Genomic DNA, 21,214 nt, shown 5'->3' with positions numbered 1-21,214 from the left:
TTTACCCTATGGTCACTTATTTACCTAATTACATACCAATTACACAACTATGTAAAATAAAAGTCCACCATTTTTCATTTGTTATCAGTTATTTTGGGCTCATGTCATCAGTATGCATTTGAAGAAATTGCTGACCAAGACAAACAGTGAAGTAAGAAAAATCTACAGGAATCCACAGATGTTTTCCAAAAGCATCTCATGTTTGCCCAAATAACTGAGCACCAAGAACCTATATGATTTTTTGGCTGTGGGTCAAAGATAGGGAAAAAAAAAAAAAGTTCTTCCTTTAGAGATTTCAAATGGATAGCAGAAGAGATTCATGACTGGCAGAATTCAGTACTGAGCCATCATTAAATACAGCTGATGCAATCACTGACCAGCCACAGCCCCGGGAAAGATGCCCAAACCCTGTAAGGGACACTCACTCACTGCACACGTGTTTTCTCATGTAGTTGTGACCCCCTGCCTGAGCCTCTGGACAGGGGACACCAGACTGGAACTCCTGATGTTGGCCAGACCTATCTGCTCCACACACTGGGGCTCATGCTTCCTTCAGGGCATCTTCCAGCACCTTGAAATCTGCCATGGGGAGACTGGAGGGCATGGTAAGGACACTCCTGCAGCTCTTTTCCTGTGACAGGAGTATTTCTGCTGGACTGACTGTTACCAGAAGGATGTGAGTACTCAGAGCACAGTGTGCTGCAGCAAATGTTCCCTCTCCTATCAAACATGACTAACAGTTTCAGTTCTCTTCTACTCAGATCTGTGATGACTCCATTACCTACCATGAAACAAAAAGGTCCATAAAAGGTCTGCTCTAAAGGTTCCTACACTTAAGATCTGGACAAACTGAAATGACCTGCTGTGTCCTGCAAGCAGAGGAACAGCATTCAAAATAACAAATTTCCTTAATTCACTTGCAAACATAATGAGATGGTGCTTATCAAAACACTTAATAAAATCCAGTGGAGTTCTGGATCTAAAGCATGTTATATGGAAAATGCTCCAAAGTGGATTTAACCTGAACTCCTCATTCCAGCACAATTTGGACAGCAATTTGGGAGGCAAACCATTTGTTTCATACTCTGCCTTCATAGGCAACTAGGTGGATTTTTACTTGCCAGATATTTGGATATATGTCCTTTTAATGCATGATATATGAGTCTGGAATGCTGTAGGCAGTCTTAATTAAATGAAATTCATAGAACCATTGGCTGCTTTTCAAATTTTGTATGAGAAAATAACTGAATCATCAAGGCATCCTCCTAATCTCCAGGATCAGGATGAGGAAGTGGTTTATAATTTTAATTGGCAAAGAACAGCAATTTGATTTCGTGATAAAGAAGGAGGAAGGGAGTAATGATTTACTCTCAAACATCATGGGCTTCAGTAAGTAAAGAAATAAAAGTGACTCCATCTAGCCCAGTATACTACTGCCTCTAAGTCCCTAAAGTGGAGTAAATAGGTGACTGGGAACAATACAAAACAGGGCAAGCACCTGTGAATTTTCTCTAAATACTCTCTGAGCTTCCACTCATTTGTGTCTCACAGAAATCCTGAATGGTTTTTGCATTTCTTTGAATGTAGATAAATGTCAATATCCTATAGAAAGTATTTTCACGGCTTAACTAAATGTTTCTGAGTAAGCAGCTGTTTTTAAGTTTAAGCTCAGTTCTTCCAGTCTGACTAGCATCACTTATGTTCATTGCATTATCTGCAAAGTTTATGAGCTCATGACTACAACTGTGTATATATCCAGGAATAGATTTCCTGAAGACATCCATAACACAGTCTGGAGAGGGCTAATCTCTCCAGAAGTGACAGAGCAGGGGACATCTGTCTTACCTGCAGGTTTTATACTTACAGTTTTATACTTCAGTATAAAAGACCTACAAGATTCACTTCTTAGAGAAATGAAATTGCTAACTCATGCTGGATGTGAATCAGAGAATTCTGCAGAAACTACTCTGGACCTGTGCATGTATGGTGGGAGAACAGAGAAACAAGTATAGAATGTCTGCTGTTTATACTTCAAAACAAATTGCCACACTACTGTAGCACAAAGGCACTCCACATTGCTGCTTCAGCTGGAAGGACAGTTCATATGATTTCTCCCAACTGTATCTCAGAGATAACATCGAGCCTTAGTTTTTATAGGCACTGCTATGGTAAACACAAGTTTGTTAAAATGCATTTAATAAATGCCTTTTGTTGACACTAATAAATCATACCTTTCGACGCCATTTAACTTCCATTTGTGTTTCCTTGACATCAGGAGCCCACCACCCCACGCTCCCTGGAAAGCAAGACACATCATCTTAATGAGAGCCCTGCTCTCCTCCCCGTGACATCTCTGTGTTCCCATCACCTTGGGACGCTTTTTATCTCGCTGATGTGGCACATTCCAAAACGACCAGGCAGATGGGGCCTGAGGCAAGAGCTGTGCTAACAATTTTCTTCCAGTAGCTTGGAAGCAGCAGTTAATAGCCCCTGATGCAGGCACCCACCCTCATCATCTGCAACCCCTCCCTCGCCCCCTGCTCTGCCACTGGCACATCGGGCTGCCCCATGCTGTCATTAGTGCCTTGCAGAGCTGCTTCTGGGTCAGCTGCCTTTTCCCTTAGAGTCACTAAGTTATAATAACAAACCAGGCTGCAAGCTCAGCTGCTCGGGGGGATTTCCATCATGTTTTGGACCCACTGCCTGCCTTGTTCTCATTTGCTGTCCTCACAGAGATCTGGGACAAGCAGGCATTTCATGTGACTGAGAAGTATTTAAGGTAAATACAAATTCATCCTTTGAATGGAATGATTTTGGCTGACACAATAATAAAAAATCAAGACTCTCAAACCTATGGGAAGTCAATTACCAAACCTTTTTGGAGAAAGGATTTGCAAAAATGACATAGAAGATATTCTAGGGCTGAAAGATGATCCTTCAAACGATTTCTTGGCAAGAGCCTGGATAAAGCTAAGCAGCCAATCTGATAAATTTCCCTAGCACTTGCATTAACCTGATCAGCAATTTGCAGTACTTTATTCCAGACAAATGTATCCCTTTCCTTATGTGTTTATTTTGCAGCTGCTGCAGAAGCTGAGCCAGTGCTCAGTATGCTTCTTAATGGCATTTAAAGATAAAGCTGAAAGCCAAAAGCACTCAAACTAGGTCAACTTAAGTGTCCCAGTTGCTACAAGTACAACTACAGTCACAGCTCCTAAAATATTCCCCTGACCTGAGCCCTTCAGAGAGTGAGAAGTCAGTGCTTGGATGTTAGACTTAATTACAGAAACTAAATGCAATGGGTTTTGTACAAGATGACACTCTCCAAAATGAATAAATGAATATTAATACACCTTGTAATCCAGCCCTCCAAGTATTATGGTACTTACATCCACGTGCATCCAGATTTTGTATTTCTTGCAGATGTCTGCAATAGCTATGAGAGGATCAAATGCCCCATACACTGTTGTCCCAGCTGTGGCACTCACCAGAAAAGGAACAAATCCCTGCAAGAAAGCAGAGGGACATCATGTATGGAGTGCTGCAGCCCCCTCATCCCGTGGCAGCCCCAGTTCCCCCTGTGCTGCCCCCACAGTGACCCCAGGTGTCTCCCAGAGGACATCCCTGCTGTGTGGCACTGGTTTTCTCCACATTTAAATACCAGCGATATCACAGTTTCTACCTTAAGGTGGCAGCAAACTTCCAAACCAGTATCCTCCATTTATTAGGATGCATGAGACAGGTAAGGGCTCAACAGAACAATTCTGCTCCACACCACCTGCCTGAAACAAAAAAGTCTGCACTGCAGGATGTCACATAAACAAAGCTGAACCAGGCACCACAGTGAGAGAAGCATTTCTGCTGGACTGTGTGCTGGGCTGCATTGCAATTAGCCCAGCGAGGGTCTGGCCGTGTGGTGCCTCAGTTTTGTCACTGGGAACATCGTGTCATGAGAGCAGAGGTCTGCTAGAATTTATAACAGTGTTTAATTTTAATTTCATTTTTAGTTTTGTTGATCTCATAAGGAGTACTTAGAGGTCAAGGGTGGCTACTTTTTTTTTGGCAGAAATGGGGTTGAAACCATGGAAAAAGTCCAAACTTCCTTCTGCAATAGTCAGTAGATTTGAGTGGCACTCTACTGTCATTTTGCCTTTTTTTAATCTACTGTATTTATTTTCTTGTAAAAAATGTGCTTTTAATGAAGATTTTTGTTATTAATCAGCTTTGGCTGCGATGTGTCTAGTGAATATAAATGCTGAAAACACAGGGTTGAGTTCATTGCATACTTTAATCTGATGTTTTAATTCTAGCTTCTCTTAGTGAACAAATACAAAAGTGTGTGCATTTTTAGAGATGTGTGGATTTTAGTTTACCTTCCATTAATTTGGTGAGTCTATGAAAAGCATTTTCAATGCATTAGAATAAAACAAATTCCTCAAGATGATTACTCTGGTTTTGACAATATTCAGCTGAGAAGCTGCATCATAGGCTGATATTATTAAAGAGGAGGATGTTATGCAAAATATCATGTAAAAAAAAAGCGAAATAGCTCATGGATATTATAAAGTAGCTCTGAATTTATTTTCTCAGTAACTCTTACCTCATTAATTGGCAGGCCACATTTCTAAAAAATACATCAAAACTCAATGGGCAAGCTTGTGCTGTTTTACCAAGGAAAACAAACAACTGGCTTTACTATTCTGCATTTTTTTTTTTTTTTTTTTTTCCCTTTTGAAGCAGATAAGCTGGTGAACTTACTTTTTGTTTGGCTTCAACAATTCTTCTTTCAAGGTCTGATGGGATCATTTTCCCTCTGGAGCAAGAGAGAGTTATATCAGTAACTTGATCTTGAATTCAACTTTTGCTGTTACTTCTTCACTAAATAGGAAACCCAAAGAAGGAGCAAAGGGACTTTTTTGCCCAATAGTTATGATACATTGAAGTGCACAAAAGGACTCTGTCTATTAGTCTGAGTTTTTATGAAATTAGTTTTATTTTGACTAATTATTTAGTCAATATATTTGCATCAATATGGTGATGGTAACAGAGAAAGTATCTCGTGGCCACCCCCATTAAAGGCTGATGCTGCTCCTTGGAGCCTCTTGGTCCTGTCTGAAGTTACAGTTCTGGGAATAAGCTTCAGTCTCCCAAGGAGAGGCTCAGCCCAGCATCCCAAGAAGTTCACTGGGTGCCAAATCCCATGGTTCTCTCCCAGCAGGCAGAGAAAATGCCAGCTGAGCTGGACAGCCTTGAGCAGTGCAGCTGGGCTGTGCTGCCAGCAGCTGTCTCTGTGTTCCCTTCCCAGGGATGACTTTTCCCAGGTTTAGTGAATTACATGTTTGCATTTGCTAGATGTGAGAAGCTGCCAGTTTAGACTCACTAAATGCACTGTCAGGCTCTTTGCATTGACTGTTTGCAACACCTCCAGTAAGAACCATCTACCTCAGGTTCAGTCTCAGACGTGCAAGGCTTGAAGGCTAATTTAGGAAATCCTGTAAATTAACTGGGTGCAAGGTAAAACAGTGCTGATATCAATATTAAGGCTTTGGTTTTCTTTGCTTTAGACACAAGCAAGTCTATAAAGGAAGAGGCAGTATGAATACCAGCAATACAAACATGATAGATTCCCATGTTTCAGAAAAAAAGTCTTCACTGGCTTTGAATGTTGTACATTTAGATTGATATACATTTTTAAAGACTTTTTCAGATTTTTTCTTTCAGTAGGCCCTCATTTCCAGCTGCTATAAAAAAAGAACCTTAATTAAAGCTCAAAATGAAGTTATATGGAAACTAATAAACTCATTAATTTGTAGTTTCATTTTGCACGAAAACCCTTGAACTGTTTTCATTACATTTGGATGCATGTCCTTCTTAAAAAATTATTAATTTATTGTAATATGATGCTTAATAAGATGCTCTTGGTTTTGTACCTTTTCATCCTCACATAGCTTACAGTAAGACAGTATTTATTTCAGTAGAAATGGGTTTGTACTGCTAAGTTTTTTTGCAAAATCTTTTCTGCGTATTCAAAGCACTAAAATATAGAAAGGATAACTAAAAAATAAAAAGCTCTAAAAATCTAAAAATTAACCCAGATTTTTCTTGCAAAAGTGCAAGGAAGGTCTAAAGAGTATTCAGCTTCTTCCCCCCAGACATGTTCACAGAAAAGCAGTAGTTGTCTTATCTTCAAAAAATGTTCTGGGGATCATTAGAGGAATAAAGAAAATAAAACCAAGTCAAAGAAGGGCAATGAGTTCCTCCTCAAAACATAATTTAGATGTTAATCTTTAATAGTTTCTGATTTAGTGGGCTTGTGCATAGAAACATACACAGAACTGGGCAGATGCTTTCACTGCCCAAATTTTTTTACCAAAGCAAGTGATTATCCAGCCCCATGTCACATCAAGTAGATGCAGGAATTCATGGCCAGGAGAGTGCAATACCCAAGCAATGCCAAGGTTTACCAGCTAAACAAGGCAAACTTGGCAGGTGTGGGTCAGAATGGGAAAGAGCCACCAGGAAGTAAGTTTGGTCGCTCTGAAAACATCAAAAAGATATCAACATGGTCCTTCATCCTTCCACAGGCCCATATCTTCTCAACCACACATCCTGTGCAAACAATCTGCTGTGTCCCTGTGAGACACACAGGAATCCTGCTGTTTCCTTCAGCTGGGCAGGACAACCATTGTGGTCTTCACAGAAAACCATCACGCTGAATTTGCACAAGAAGAAAAGGAAGACAAGGTTTCATTGATCCACATTCATCTCCAGTGAATAGAAACAATTGGGGATTTATTTTGATGTGTGTTGGTTGTTCTGACGTAATTAAATCCTCTTCAAGGTGTGTTCAGTCTTTTGTTAATAAAGAGATAATAGGACCATAAGTCAATATGCAGGCACTGTGATTAGCACTGTAAATTGCTTACTTGATGCTTGTTTTTTAATGTGGGAGCAGATTATTTTGATAGCAACAAAGCCTTCCATTTCTGTTAGAGACATAATTAATTCAATACCTTATAACAATGAGGAACTCAAATCACATTTTCTATTGGAAAGACTCCCAACAGAATCAATAAGAATTGTTCTAATAATTTTTTATCACATAGAAAGTGTTTTCCTGAAACCAGAAAGTTTTTATCAGAACATGTTGATTTCATCAATATACTTTTTTCACAAATGGGTTTTCACAGAGAATTGAAACCTTTTAGTTGGGTGAGTTAAGCACGAAGTTATCTACCATCCTTTTTCAGAGCCTGTGTGAGCTGCAGATTTGTTGCCTCCTGTGCTGTTGGTTTCCAGGGACCACCATCCTCCCTAGCCTGTGCTTCCCACAATGCTGCCAAAATCCTTCTCATCTCATCCTATCACAAACATGTCCCTGTCAAGGGCACTGAGGGAAATGCAGTCCAGCTGAGAAATATGGTTGGGGGCATGAAGTAACAGAATTATATTAGCAAATGCTCCTAAATATTTTATTCCTATAAAAGCCTCACTTCAGCTCATTTTAATGGATCAAAACATGAGAGTCTGATTTAGCCAAAACAAGCTTCCTTCTGGTTTTCTTAGCACAGAATTCAAACTATATTAGTTTGATATCCTGTTTCACATCAGAATGAAAGAGAAAAAAAAATTAGAAACTTCTGAGGAAATGAACTTTTAAGATTTTTTATGAACTCCAAAAATGAGCCCATAACGAAACTAACAGAGCCAGTTCCTTGAGTGGGATGAATTAGTGTAAAGCTGCTGAAGGTGACAGTGCTATGACAAATTATACCAACTGCTGACCACATCCTACATACTGTCTCTGAGATGAGCACCTGATGATCCTCTGCTATGCACCACAAAGAAAACAGTATTTGACATCTTTACTTACCTTTCATCACATCTAATCAAAATCACACTATCTGTACCAATACCCAAGGCTGCAGCTCCCTTCTTCACAGAAAAGTGACTCTGAAAAAATACATTTATTATTATTTACTGGTTTTATTGTTTATTATCTAATTTAATATAAAACACTACCCTCTTGCAAATCCTTCAGCAAGAAGTCCCACAAGGCAGTAATTACATTCAGAGCCCTTTTGGAAACTGATCACTGTAATTTCAGGCTTCAAAGCAAGTCACTACCATCAACTGGAGAAACAGCAATCACTCTAATCTGGGTTTACTCCTGGAATATTACATACACAATTGGTCAATGCTGGACCTTGATGCATACCTGCAGGCTCTACTGCTTGTACAGATTCAGCTATGAGCTTCATTTACTGAAACAAAATAGTCTTCCCTAGAGAATTCATTTAATTTGTGATGTCCAGAGTCATGTGCCACAATATATCTTCTGCCCAAATAATTTCTGAGAGAAATGAATATAGGAAGCCTAATTGTGATCTCATGCCAGTGAAAGCCAGTAATAACTCCTTCTAACAAACAGAGCTACTGAAGTTTAAAATCAGAATAGGGCTATTATTATAAGTAAGATTATTAGTGAATCTATATGTACTAAATAAAATATGGAAGTTATTGGAGTGCAGGTTGGCCTAGTTTTCTCTCACTCATAGGATTTAACTCCCAAGTCACTGTTGATGTATAATTCTAAATGTAATCGCAGTGATTATGATAATGCAACAGTTTTGTTTCAAATTATAGCCCAAAGAATCTGATTTTGTATTAACTCAAACCTATCTGTTAACAATATTGTCCCAAGTAATTTTAACTACAGATTATTAAACATTAAAAATCTGGGAATTCTTTAGATACTACAGTACCATTATCTTAGGATGTAACACTGTATGAAAGATCCAGAAGATAAAAACCTAAGAAGACTTTTTAAGTGTCCAGAGTGTTAAAGAAGAAAGGAAGACCTAGTCTGCAGATCACTAAGGAAAGAAGTAATCACTATTGCTTTGTCAAGGGAATATCTGCAAGCAGCAGAGAGCTGCAGGGAAAGAGACTGGCACAACGTTTAACGTGTGGACTTCACTTAAAGGCCACAAGGGCACAGAGGCACTGCAGGGCTCTAAACATAATGAACACTTTTGAAATTACAGAAATTCTAAACCAACTTAATAAAAGAGGAAGAAGAGTAGAAGAACTGCAACATGTACATCCAACTTAAGAAGTAAAAATCCTCTGTGTTTTAAAAATTGCTCAGGGAGTAGTTTTCATTGAGTCTTGAGTACCATGGTTAAGATTGCTATGGCTAAGAGTTTACAGCACAAATTCCTTTTTTAATATGTATTCTCACAATTTTGGCTGAAATTCTTAACGTTTTCATGATGCCTGCTGACTTTTTCAATATCCAGAGATTTTGAAGAAATCATGTGTTTCACTGTTGATATGTGGACAATTTGAAAATACTTCCTCAGGTAAATATTTTTAATATTTCATGTATTTTTTAAATACACTTTTCCCCATGGGATATGGCTGCAGTGCACAAACAATGGGTATTGAGCAGCCACTGAACACGTTACCTAGATGTAAAATCAGTTTTTGAAATCCTAGTACAGCAACCACCCCAGTCCCTGAACTAAGCACACTCTGGAAGGTAAACATACACACATTGGACTGACTCACATAAACTGAATGATAAATGAAAGGCATACTCATCACTTAGATGAGCCACAGGGGATTTGTGCCTGTGGTGAAGTGTTCTGCTGTCCTAGCAGAACCTGCTGGTTCCTTGCAGGTAGCCTGACATCAGCAAGTAGCCTTCCTCTGCATCCTGGGGGAAACAGGCACCTCCAGGAAAAGATTCACCCAGCATGAGGGTGGCTTGGAGGGGGTGCAGAGTGGCCTCAGGTGAAGAGGTTTCTACTCCTTCTCTCTGAACAAAGTCCTGTGATATCCTCTGTGAGAATGGGAAGTGCACAGCATCTGCAGCCATCAGCACTCCAGACACTGCACATGTTTAACACCCAGACATCCACCAGCTGAGAAAGCCACTGGTCACTGGTATGCTCATCAGAGAGGGAGTTTGTTGCTTTCCTAGCTGGGAGTCACAAGGTGCTAGGAAGTATTATACAGCCATCACACTGACACTTTTCATGGCATGTTGTTTACTTAACAAAACTGAATTTTTGAACAAACGCATTTCCATGAGTTTCATCAGCTTCACTAAATTCAGTGGACTTTTCCCCAGCACAAATGCACTGTAGATGAAGGCTTGGACTGGGACCAATCCACAAACCTCTAAACATCAAAGGTAAAAAGTCTGATCCCAGCCCTGTGAGCCTCCCTGAGCCCCATGGGGCAGCAGTACAACTTTGTGAGAGTGGGGAGCAGAAGAGGCCATGAAATGGCTATTGGCAGGAGGAGGCTTATAAAACATTCCCAAATTTAGGAAAGTATCTTGGAGCTTAGCAAAAATTGAAAACAGAGCAAAAATATTGCCAGCACAATGACAGTTCACTGATATGGTATACAAAGATAGAATTTAATTCATATACTTTAAAAAATTTAATCTGTTTTTTATTAACGTATTACACAAATTGATGTGCACATACTGGGCGGTATAAATATATAAATGCAGGTAAGATTTAGGAGTGAAGAGTCACAGATGTATTTCACTGGGATTTGAGTTGATGACATTACATTCATTAATTTTGCTCCTTACTCACACTAGTTAAAAAAAGATTTACTGTTGCAATTTGTTTTTCTACTAGAAAACAGAACTATTCAAAGTGCCTTAAAAAAGAAGAGACAGATTTAAATGGTCTACTACAAGGAAGGAAATTAAGCCCATGTGCTCAAAGGCATCTACTGGAATATGGCCAAGTTCAGCTGCCTTGCTAAGAAGTCTCATGGCACTGCTAAAAGAGCACTGGGGGAAAAAAATGAATGTAGTACTGATAGCTCTGTTGCCTGAAGGCTTTTTACAGACTGAAGGGAATTCAGTGGTCAGGAACCAAAACTGGTTTACAGATAAATTGGGAAGAAATACAGAAGTGTGCACACAGAAGGGCAAATGCTATTACAATTTCTAAACAAACTCTGAATATGAAATGGCTCAATCTGGGTATACAGTCACAGATGCATAACTGCTGTTATGTTTTCATGTTTTAGGGCAACACCACAGAAATTACTCCAAGCTTGTGAGGCTCTGAAAGACCAAGAATGAAAGTAAAATAGAAAAAATATAATTGTAGGACCAAAGAAAACTTTCACAATGATAATAAACTTTGGTTTAATAATCCTGTGATGGTGCTGTCTGTGTAATATAATGGTAAACACAGAAAACTATAAAGGTCAAAGAGATTAAAAGCCTTGCAGAAATAGATCTGATCAGACAGAACTATTCACAGATGATTTAACTGGGCTAACAAGGAAGGACATTAAATGTGACCCCTTTGCAAATACCAGGGCTGCAGACTGGAGGAAGGTTCAGGAAGGGAGTCTGAGCACCTTTCACAACACAGCTGTGTAAGAGTCACACAGATCTGAAACCTTATGGTGGGAGAGCCAGGGAACAAAGGGAGGACAGGAGTCTGATGCCAGTCCTGAAGGAAAAGCCAGGCTTGGAGATGCTGAGAGGTCTGGAGTTTCACCACTGTCCTGGGCTTGCAGACAGAGGAGCACACACAGGTGGGAATGGGCTGTCACTTCAGCTTCCTGGCTTCCCCTTCCCTCTCTTCCTGCACTGCAAAGGGTGCATGGAAGACTGAAAATACATCCCCAATAGAAAGGAACCTAATTTTTGTATGGAAAAAATGAGATAAAATTCAATGGTGAAGGAGACAGAATGGATATTAGTGACTCAGAGACTATTGATGGTCAGAAAAAACAAATTGGTGATTCTGATCCAGGGGACTTTTCCCTTTATCTAAAATTTCAAATACTGTTAGGTATAGGCTTGTTCCCCAGATAGCCATTTTTACATGGTTAGCTTTGTAAGGCAGAGACAGTGTAAATATTGCATATTACACATGCAATAACGAATAGGCCCTCTGAAAAACTGAAGAATTAGAATAAATAAAAATGCTATGATGCTGAAAAGTACAGCATTGTTATCTAAAGTGCTTCAATATACAGATACTTCTATTTCTACAGCTCATCACTGGCATGGTTGAAGCTGTCATGAAGAACCATCCTAATGCCATGAGCCCCACAGGGCATGGCTGTTTTTTCAGATTGCTGTTTTTTCTTGCTTACATAAATCCAGAGTAGAATGAGCTTTGTGGAGGTGGCTTCTCAGTAAGCAGGTCCCAAATTCTGAGCAAGCTCAAGACATCCTGCAGCTGAAACTCCCTCCAGGTCAGTCACTGGCAGCCTGGTGCCCAGGAGATCCAGACCCCCAGCCTCACCCCATCATCTATTCACTAGCAAAGAAGGTGAACGCACTTTCCTCTTCACCTCTCCTGGGCTTTAAGCATTGTGTGATTCCTGGATGTGTAGGTTGGGCTATTTCTCTCTTAATAATCTAAAAATGTGTGGCTAGTCCAGGCTTGCTGTTTGGGCTCCCACAAAAGTGTGGACAAAAGGTACCTCCAGAAGGCACTGATCTCTAAGGCTTTGGCATCTGTTTTAGACTTAAGATGAGTTGTCTTCTGTAGATCTTGCTCTTTTTTATTGGCCATAAAAAGTGTATAGACTAACTCAGATTAAATGTTTACACTTTAGGTGATTAACGTTAAGCAACATGAATCCTATCTCTATCATCTAATTTCAAGCTACAGCTTCTCCTTCAATTACCTACAAAAAGAGCAATACTGTGTCCTATCAAAATTTTAAATACACTGTAATAAGAGATATATTTGCTATGGTTTCATTTACCTGCTACTCAGTGTTTAAAGTTACGTGTTAGTATCAGGAGAGAAATGAGGACATTAATGTTTCTGAACATTATAGTATGTACATCTTTGGCATTTTTGAAACACACAACTTCATGCTGCTTTTCTAATCAGAAAGGCTCGTTTGGTTTTTTCCTAGTGCAGACAGTTTTGTAGCATTGTATGTGATAAGAAGTGTTGCACGGAGATCAGGAGGATACTGTGGCAGTGTAAAAGCCACAAGGTACTGACCAGATGAAGGATTAGACCCAAATGATGATTTTCTCCTTTAGGACAGACTACACTAGAGCATTACTTTTCTAGAAAATGATTTTACTTTGATTTTAATGGTGCTACCTGAATTAAGTTGTTCCTCAAATAAGACCAAGTTTTCACTGTTCCCCCCTGGCTTCAAATACCATAAAAATAATTTTCTAGTTATTATGCAGTAAGTAATGCAAAGAAAAAAATGTGTGAACCCATCAGTTTGATTTTAAGTTTCCTTAGGTGGAAACAAATCTAATTTCTAATTACTCTATATGCCCAGAGTGTAATTTTCAGCTCTGTAATCTATGCTACCAAATAGAACACAGGACTTCCAGGCTCCTCAAATCCTTCTCTGAAGCAACACCTCACACAACACCCCTTGGACTGCTTCTGGCAGGCGGCAGCTCTGCAAAGGGTCTCCTGAGTCATAGGAACAGAGGGCAACACTATGTATCATGGAAGGGGTAAGCTAGAGATCAGATTTTCATGAATTCTGCAGAGAAACCAACCCAAAATCTTCCACAGCCTGTGTGAAATGGTCTAAGCTACAGACACAGAAGTCACTTTTTAATGTCCTTCTCTATCAGCACCAAGAAGCTTCACAGCAGGCTTCTGAAACCTGAAACTGTTCAGATAAAACTTCCCAAAGCCACTCTTATCCCACAGATACTAGAATTGTTTGACACATTCCCTTAACTAATGGGGCTTATTCACAGAGGGAAAGGAGCATGCACAAAGCTGAAGAGGTGATTTATTGCTGAACCTGCTCTAGCTGCTGTGTGGATGCTGAGTGCACTGCTGCTGGGAGGGTGCTCCCCTATCACCCAGACTGCCACCTCTCCCAGTGCTCACCCAGAGGATGAGGTTCCAAGTGTGTCCAGCTGTCTACAGTGCTGATACCTGCAGAGCCAACAAACTCCCCTCAGTGAGTACCTGCCAGAGCTGCCCTCCTAGTGAAGTCTTCATCAGCAGCTACTTCAACACAAGAGCAGTGCAGATGGAGAGATGCCAGAGGCAAGGAGAGCCTCCCCTGTGTCCTCTGTGGTCTCTAACTGGGTGAAGAGGTCCCTTATTGTAAGATCAGACTCAAACACCTGCCAGTTCTTAACTCTGCATTTTTTTTTCTAAACCTATGGTAAGGAATAGGGCTGCTGTTCCCTCACTGAGCACCTGACAAGATGTTCCTTCTTAGGGGGCTTCTAGATCAGTGGGAAAGTAAGAAAGCTGTTGTGAGCTACATGAGAACAGTCTTGCTGAACAAAGAAAATTAAAAAAATCTGTCTTTCCAATTATGACCAGTCTTTTTTTTTTATCCTCTGAACTGTGGATTAATCCCATACAGCCACTAATTAATCAAGCCCACAGAAATTCTTTAAGCTATTTTCCTACTATCAATGAAAAGGGCCAATGGCTGTTTTGTGATTTGAACCCACCTAGTTCTCTACAGCTAAATTTTCCCTTTGCACACTTTTCCTCCTAAGAGAGCATGACTCTGTCCTTTTGCCTGCTAGGTGTAATCCCTGATCCATAATATTTCCAGCTACTATTAGATATTGTAAGGCAGTGCTGATTGGGCAGGTCAAAATCATAATAGAGAATGGGTTAAAATTTAACAGGTCTTGCCTTGTACACAAATGGAGCAATTAAAATATTCTGAGAAGGCAGCTATCCCTTTCAGCAGCTTTCTCCATGATGAAAAAGGGATGGATTCCTCTGAACAGTTTCAGCAGCCTAATGCTGATATGCTGGAACACAGGAGGAGGCCTTCACTTTAGATTTTTCATTGTGTTTGAAATGATAGACTGAAATAGCTTTTTACAACTGGCATCCATCACTTTTTCCCCTCTGAGTCAAGGTCTCTTGCATCATGTGCAGTCCAGAACAGCTGCCCTGAAGGACATCACTGATCTTGCATCAGTGCAAATGAAAGACTGATGATGTCCTGAGGAATGCAGGGGACTGAATACATTTGAGTGCAAGTGTGTCTCAGTGAAATTAAACCTGAGGAAGACTGACCCAAATGGTTGCAGGGCTCCTCACCATCACTGGTGAAACAGAAACAAACAGAAGCAGAATGTGCTATGCTGTGGCTTGGGGAAGATTTCCTGTCTGGGAATGTGCACAGTTGGAATAATCATATAACCCATTTTAGGCACCAAATGTAGGTTGCTTATATGAGGAGGCTCTTTATGGTCAGTGCACAGAAGTAGGTGAAGCCCTCCCAAAGGTGATTTAGAACATTTAAATTAAGGAATATTAAGGTTCCTAATTTGGATGCTCTGAGTTTCTTTCCAGAGGTGCTTCTCTTCACTGGTTGTGCAGAGAGTGAGGCTCCTAATTTTGGAATATGATGCATTCCTAAATTAGGGAGGTAATTACTTAAAAGCTGTGAATTACTCCTCCCTACCCTTCTCCCCCACTGGCAGCTGAACCTATCATGGCATCAGACTGAGCCAGATTCTGATTACAGTAGTAGTGTGGCAACTGTGACATAACTTCATTAATTTATAGTACAGGAAGTTCTAGACTGATAGTAATGAAAACAGAGTCTTGTCCGGGATGCTGAAATTCTTCACTGAGAATTGCTGATACTGAAATCTTTGCATCTGACTGAAAATTTCAACACCAAACTCTCTGGGTTTCCAAACACTTTTACTAAAATACAGTAAATACAGTTACTTTAAGCTTTGTTTACTATCACACCATGCATGCAGAGCATGGGGAAATGGTACTATGGATCTGCTGCTCCAGCTAGATCCCTACAAATCTATAGGGGCCTGATCCCTACAAATCTACTCTGCCTGAATTCTCAAAGAGCTGGCTGAAGTCATCCAAAGCCTCTCTCACTGATTTTTGAGCCATCTTGTGAATTTGAAGAGGTGCCAGCTGACTGGGAGATCAGGAATGTCATCCCAATTTCCAAGCAGGGCAAGAAGGAGGATCCTGGAAACTACAGACCTGTTAGTTTATTTCAGTAGTTGGTGAATTCACAGAAAAGATTATTCTGGGAAGTACTGAAACACACCTGAGGACAACACAGTCACTGGCCAGAGCCAGCATCACTTCATAAAGGAAAGTCCTGCTTGTCAAACCTGATTTCCTTCTACAACAGATTAACCCACCAAGCTGATCTAGGAAAGCCAGCAGATGTAACCATTTTGAACTTCAGCAAAGCTTCTGATTCTGTCTCTCACAGCATCCTTCAGCACCAGCTCACAGCTGGATAACCCTGTTACAGGATGGGTGAGCAACTGGATCATGGGTTGGGCACAAAGGGTTACAGTGACTGGGGGTGACAACAGGCTGGTGACCTGTCACAGCTGGGTTTCCACAGGACTCCACCCTCACCCCTGTGCTCTTTAACACCTTCATTAATGACTTGGACACAGGACTGGAAGGGATACTAGGTAAGTTTGCTGATGACACTAAACTGGGGAGAGCTACTGATTCTCTCAGGGGCAGAGAGAGCCCATAGAGAGACCTCGATAAATTAAGAGGACTGAGCAATCACCAACCATAGAAAACTCAACAAGGACAAAATTCTGCACCTGGGAAGGGGCAACCCTGGCTGTGTGCAGAGACTGGGCAATGAGAGGCTGCAGAGCAGTGCCACAGTAAGGGACCTGGGGGTGCTGGTCCATGGCATGTTGAACATGAGCCAGCAGTGCCCTGGCAGCCAGGAGGGCCAACCCTGTCCTGGGGGGCATCAGGCACAGCATCACCAGCAGGGCAAGGGAGGGATTGTCCTGCTCTGCTCTGCACTGGGGCAGCCTCACCTTGCATATTATGTGCAGTTTTGGGTAAAGAAGACATGAAGCTCTTAGAGGGTGTCCAAGGAGAGCCCCTGGGGATGGTGAAGGGTCTGGAGGGGAGCTGTGTGAGGAGTGGCTGAGGTCACTTGGTCTGTCCAGTGGGGGAGACTGAGGGGACACCTCACTGTGTTCTTCGACAACCTCATCAGGAGAGGCAGAGGGGCAGGTACCAATCTCTTCACTCTCATGACCAGTGATTGGCCAGCAGGGAAGGCATGAAGCTGAGACAAGGGAGGCTTGATATCTGGAAAAGATTCTTTACTCAGAAAGTGACTGAGCACTGGAACAGGCTCTCCAGTGAGGTGCTCACCAGCACCAGCCTGACAGAGCTCAAGAAGCTTTTGGACAATGCTCTCAGGCACATGGTGAGATTCTTGGGGTGTCCTGCACAGAGCCAGGAACTGGACTTGATGATCCTGATGGATCCCTACCAACTCAGGGTGTTCAGTCTGCTTGCTCCATAGCCATTGTCTTTCAAAAGCTTCCAACCATGGCAGAGAGAAACTTCAGTCAGGCCAAGGAGCCTAAAAGTAGGTAAATTATCAGCATGATGTGATAAATGAGACAAGTGACATTTGCATATCTTAAGTGTCTGTTCTGGTCCTGCATGACACCTCCTATCTTAAAAAGGATTGTACTTCTAGGCCTCTGTAATTTCTGTAATAGCTTCTGCTGTTTTGAGGGTTAAACCAAGATTCCATGTCCTTTGGCAATTAAGGGTTAAAGGGTCCTGTCTTCACATAGTGCAGCTTCTTAACTTCTCTAGAAGATGAGAATATACTATTTATAGAGCTTGATTGAGGAAGGAAAAAAAACTGCAATTTCAAGATACTTTTAAAATGTAATGGATTTTAGATGCTGTCCTACGAATTCTCTAGTATATTTGACTTTTGAATGTTTAATTTGCTAAGGGAGCTGCTTCTTCCCTGGCATGAAAACACAATTACTAAAGCTCATTTCATTATTTTGAGACTGATTGCACAATTTGGGTCACTGTTTAACACTCCATCGCTAGTAAAACAATTAAATTCTCTAATGATTAATAGGATTTGTTACTTTAAATAATCATGCAGAACCTTATTTGCACGACTTAGACTTGTTACTTCCATAGGAATAATGTATCTCTAGCTGTACATCCAGCTTTGGAAAGTTGCTACTCAGCTGTAGACTGTCCTCTTTAACTGCTATGGGGACAGTAATTCTGCAATATGGAGCCCACAGCTGTGTATCACATCTCATTTCATCCTATTGAAAGACATCCTTGGAGAGATTTCCTCCTTCACTTTTGTGATCAATTGTTAGGGTATTTTGTTCTTTACACTGCATAGAATGGAAGCTGTGCTAAGTCAAAACAGGCACCAGGAGAACACTGTTACCTAACATGGACAGTATCCTGCTGAGCCTCACCCACAAATGAGTCCTTTCTGCCTGAGTCCACACAGCTGGAGAGAAATTTAGAAGTGGACAATAAAGCCTAAAAGCAGATCACAGCCCCTCCTGGGGATATCCCCTCCTATTTCCCTTCCTCCTGCACCCACATTCTCCACTCTAAGCTGCAAGGGGTTCTAAATGGTCATAAAGCCAAAACCAATCCCCCCAACAGAGACTTCTGTATGGCTGTACAAAGAGCAAAGAACTCTCTCTTGAGGACTGCTCCTGTTTCTCTTGTGCCCACCTTGCCTCTGGCACTGCCAGGTCCCAGCAGTGCCTGTGGTGACCCCCGGGTGCTGAAGCTTTTGTCACAGGCAGAAACTCACAGCAAAGCCCAGCAATACTGCAGCTGCTCTGCTATACACACACACGCACAGAGCATTGCCATCTGACTGTCTTCATGTGTGTTATCACCTTCTCATTAAATAACAGCAGGAGTGGTTTCAGAGAGAAAGAATTTGACTCAAGAGGATTTTCTGTTGCCCCAGAGTGACCCAAACAGATGACTTTCCTGGCAGAAAGTGCTGCAGCCCAGTGATGAGCTCTCCTTGTTTGATGTGGTCCTTACCACTCACATCAACATTTATATGGACACAAGTGAGAGCAAAGAAATGGCAGTGGTTTGTAGAGACTGCTCTGCCTGGATTTCAGCCACAGAAAAGTGCAGAGATCATCCTCTATAGATCAAAAAGCCAGCCTCTTCCCATGTTTTTATTCCCAGTGAAGGAATAACAGAAATGAAGACAGTTGCCAACAAATTTCTGTTCAGCTATTTTCTTCATCACAAATTCATACAAGCAGATGTAACAGATAGGAAAAAACAGAAACACATACATGTTCTGATGTGAAGGCAACCAGTCTGGGAATAGCTGCCATTCCTTTTTCTTTAACTTCTGGGAACATCTTGAAACGTGCAATCAACATAGCATACATGTTAGATATGGCACCACCTGGAGTCCACAGTAATACACTGTTACTTTTTCTATTCATTGTAATATCATTTCAGAAAAAACAAATCTTGCTATAGCTTTTCTAACTGCAATGCTAATGTCTCTGCCTCGTGGCAGAAACACAGATTCTTCTTCCTGATGCTCCTCACAGCTGGGCTGTGTAATAACAGGATCTACTACACACAAATAACAACTTATGCAAAAAGTACCACTGCAAAAAATGACTGGTGCTTCCTTTCACCCTCATTCTAACTATCATCTCTCCTTCAGTCCCCAGTCTTAGCTTCCCATGTACCATCAACACATAATCCCCACACTATTCCATCTCCTAAGCAGATGTCCCCACAAGGCAAATTCCTAAGGGATTTCCAAGTGCCAGCTAATCTGTGCTCTCCCCTCCTAAATCAGGGTGATGTTTCATGCCTTAGCTTTGAGCAAACCCACCCACTGAGACCCAACAGCCACTATCTACTGGATAACTGGAATGGGAAGAGGGAAGAGAAAGGAAAAATGGTCATTCTAACAAACATTTTTAATTTTAATTGCCCTATAATGGGAACAAGGGGAGAAGGTTAAATGTCCCTAACACTTGCCTTATAATCATGGCTTACTTTCACTTAAAATAGCCATTTCAAGATGGGTATTTAACCCACTTCAAGATGGGTATCAGATCTACAGCTCTGCAGTGGTCTGTTTTTCCTTTTTGGAATTTTTTACAAACAGTCTCTGTGTCTACAGTGGGCAATGTTTGGCTTTGCATTAATGCTGCATGGGCACTATGGGAATATGATGAAGTACCTGAGGCAGAAGCTGAGAACTCTTACATTTGTATGCACACACAGACAGACATGTATACATGAATTCCATCAGGTTTATCCTGCATATATATGTGTGTGTATATATATATATACACATATACACACAGAGATTGATTATATATCCATGTTTATGCACATATATTTATATAAAGCAAAGGTTTTAAATGAACCGGTTGAAATGCTGGTGAGGTAGAGTTCAACTATTGCAACATTCATCCATCTAAAAATGGAGTGAAGAGCTCAAAATGTGCACCTCCAGAGGATGGTTCAGCTCATCCTATGGCAGCTGTTTGTGGCAGGTGGAATTTGCTGTGCAGATGCATTCCCCACTCTCCCTCAAATCCATGGGAGCTGCTGTAACTAGCCAGGATAGACACCCAGTGCTTGGACAGCCAAAGTGAGATAAGATACAATCCACCCTCTGAGCAGATGAAGGAAGCACTGGTGGATATCTGTGCTGGCAAATTTAACATTGTTTTGACTTTTGTAAGGTTTGTTTTAACCTCACTGGAGATACTGTTCCACAGCCCACACAAGCTGTGCCCTTCATTTCTAATCAGTATCCCAGCTCTACTCTTGCAGTGAGGCTGCCCTGCTGTGGGCTTTCCCTGATCCCACCTGCCCTCCTGTGAGTCCAAGGGAAAATGCCACAGAAGAATGGCATTGCTGGCATGCAGGTCAGTACACTTAGGGGTTTTTCTTCCCCTTTCAACTATCTTCAGAGATATGAACGCATTTCAACACCTCTCTTCAGAAATGATAAAACGAAAAATGGAGAGATAAAGAAGAAATGCTCAGGCACCTGTCCCTAAAAAATGCAGATGTCATGCAAGAGCTGCTATTGATGATTTAGGTGACTGAACTAAGCTGAAGTAATTTGGCCTATCTTGTCCAAAGTCATTGGCTCAGTGTCAAAAGAATCAAGACTGAAAATGCTAAGTTTCTTCAGTACCAAGGTTTCCTATTAGTATTTATTACTCAGTCATTTAACCTTAAATTTATTCATAAGCCTGCATTCTGCTTTTAATTTCATTCTTGTGTTCACATCCACAGTTAATTGCAACTAACAAAATACACCTACAGAATTTTGAAAAAACAGTCAGGCTTTTATGCTTCGCATGTATTGATACAGTATATTTAATTCCAGAGAATGCAGAAAGAACCTTTTCTTT

At 41.0% G+C, this 21,214-nt stretch overlaps 1 protein-coding gene across 1 annotated transcript in view; it reads right to left on the bottom strand.

The window, feature by feature from the left end:
- The window catches only part of GAD2 (glutamate decarboxylase 2), a 41,801-nt gene that overhangs the window by 10,876 nt on the left and 9,711 nt on the right, over positions 1–21,214 (bottom strand). The window contains exons 7-11 of the mRNA XM_056483288.1: positions 19,109–19,224; positions 7,874–7,953; positions 4,759–4,813; positions 3,390–3,506; positions 2,232–2,296 (exon numbers count right to left, since the gene is read on the bottom strand). Coding sequence (XP_056339263.1) covers positions 2,232–2,296; positions 3,390–3,506; positions 4,759–4,813; positions 7,874–7,953; positions 19,109–19,224 — 433 coding nt within the window. The remainder of the gene's footprint in view (positions 1–2,231; positions 2,297–3,389; positions 3,507–4,758; positions 4,814–7,873; positions 7,954–19,108; positions 19,225–21,214) is intronic.

The sequence above is a fragment of the Oenanthe melanoleuca genome, chromosome 2 (assembly GCF_029582105.1).
Source record: "Oenanthe melanoleuca isolate GR-GAL-2019-014 chromosome 2, OMel1.0, whole genome shotgun sequence".
Lineage (NCBI taxonomy): Eukaryota > Metazoa > Chordata > Aves > Passeriformes > Muscicapidae > Oenanthe > Oenanthe melanoleuca.
Note: the sequence above shows the minus strand (reverse complement) of the source record. Positions and strands in the feature narration are given on the sequence as shown.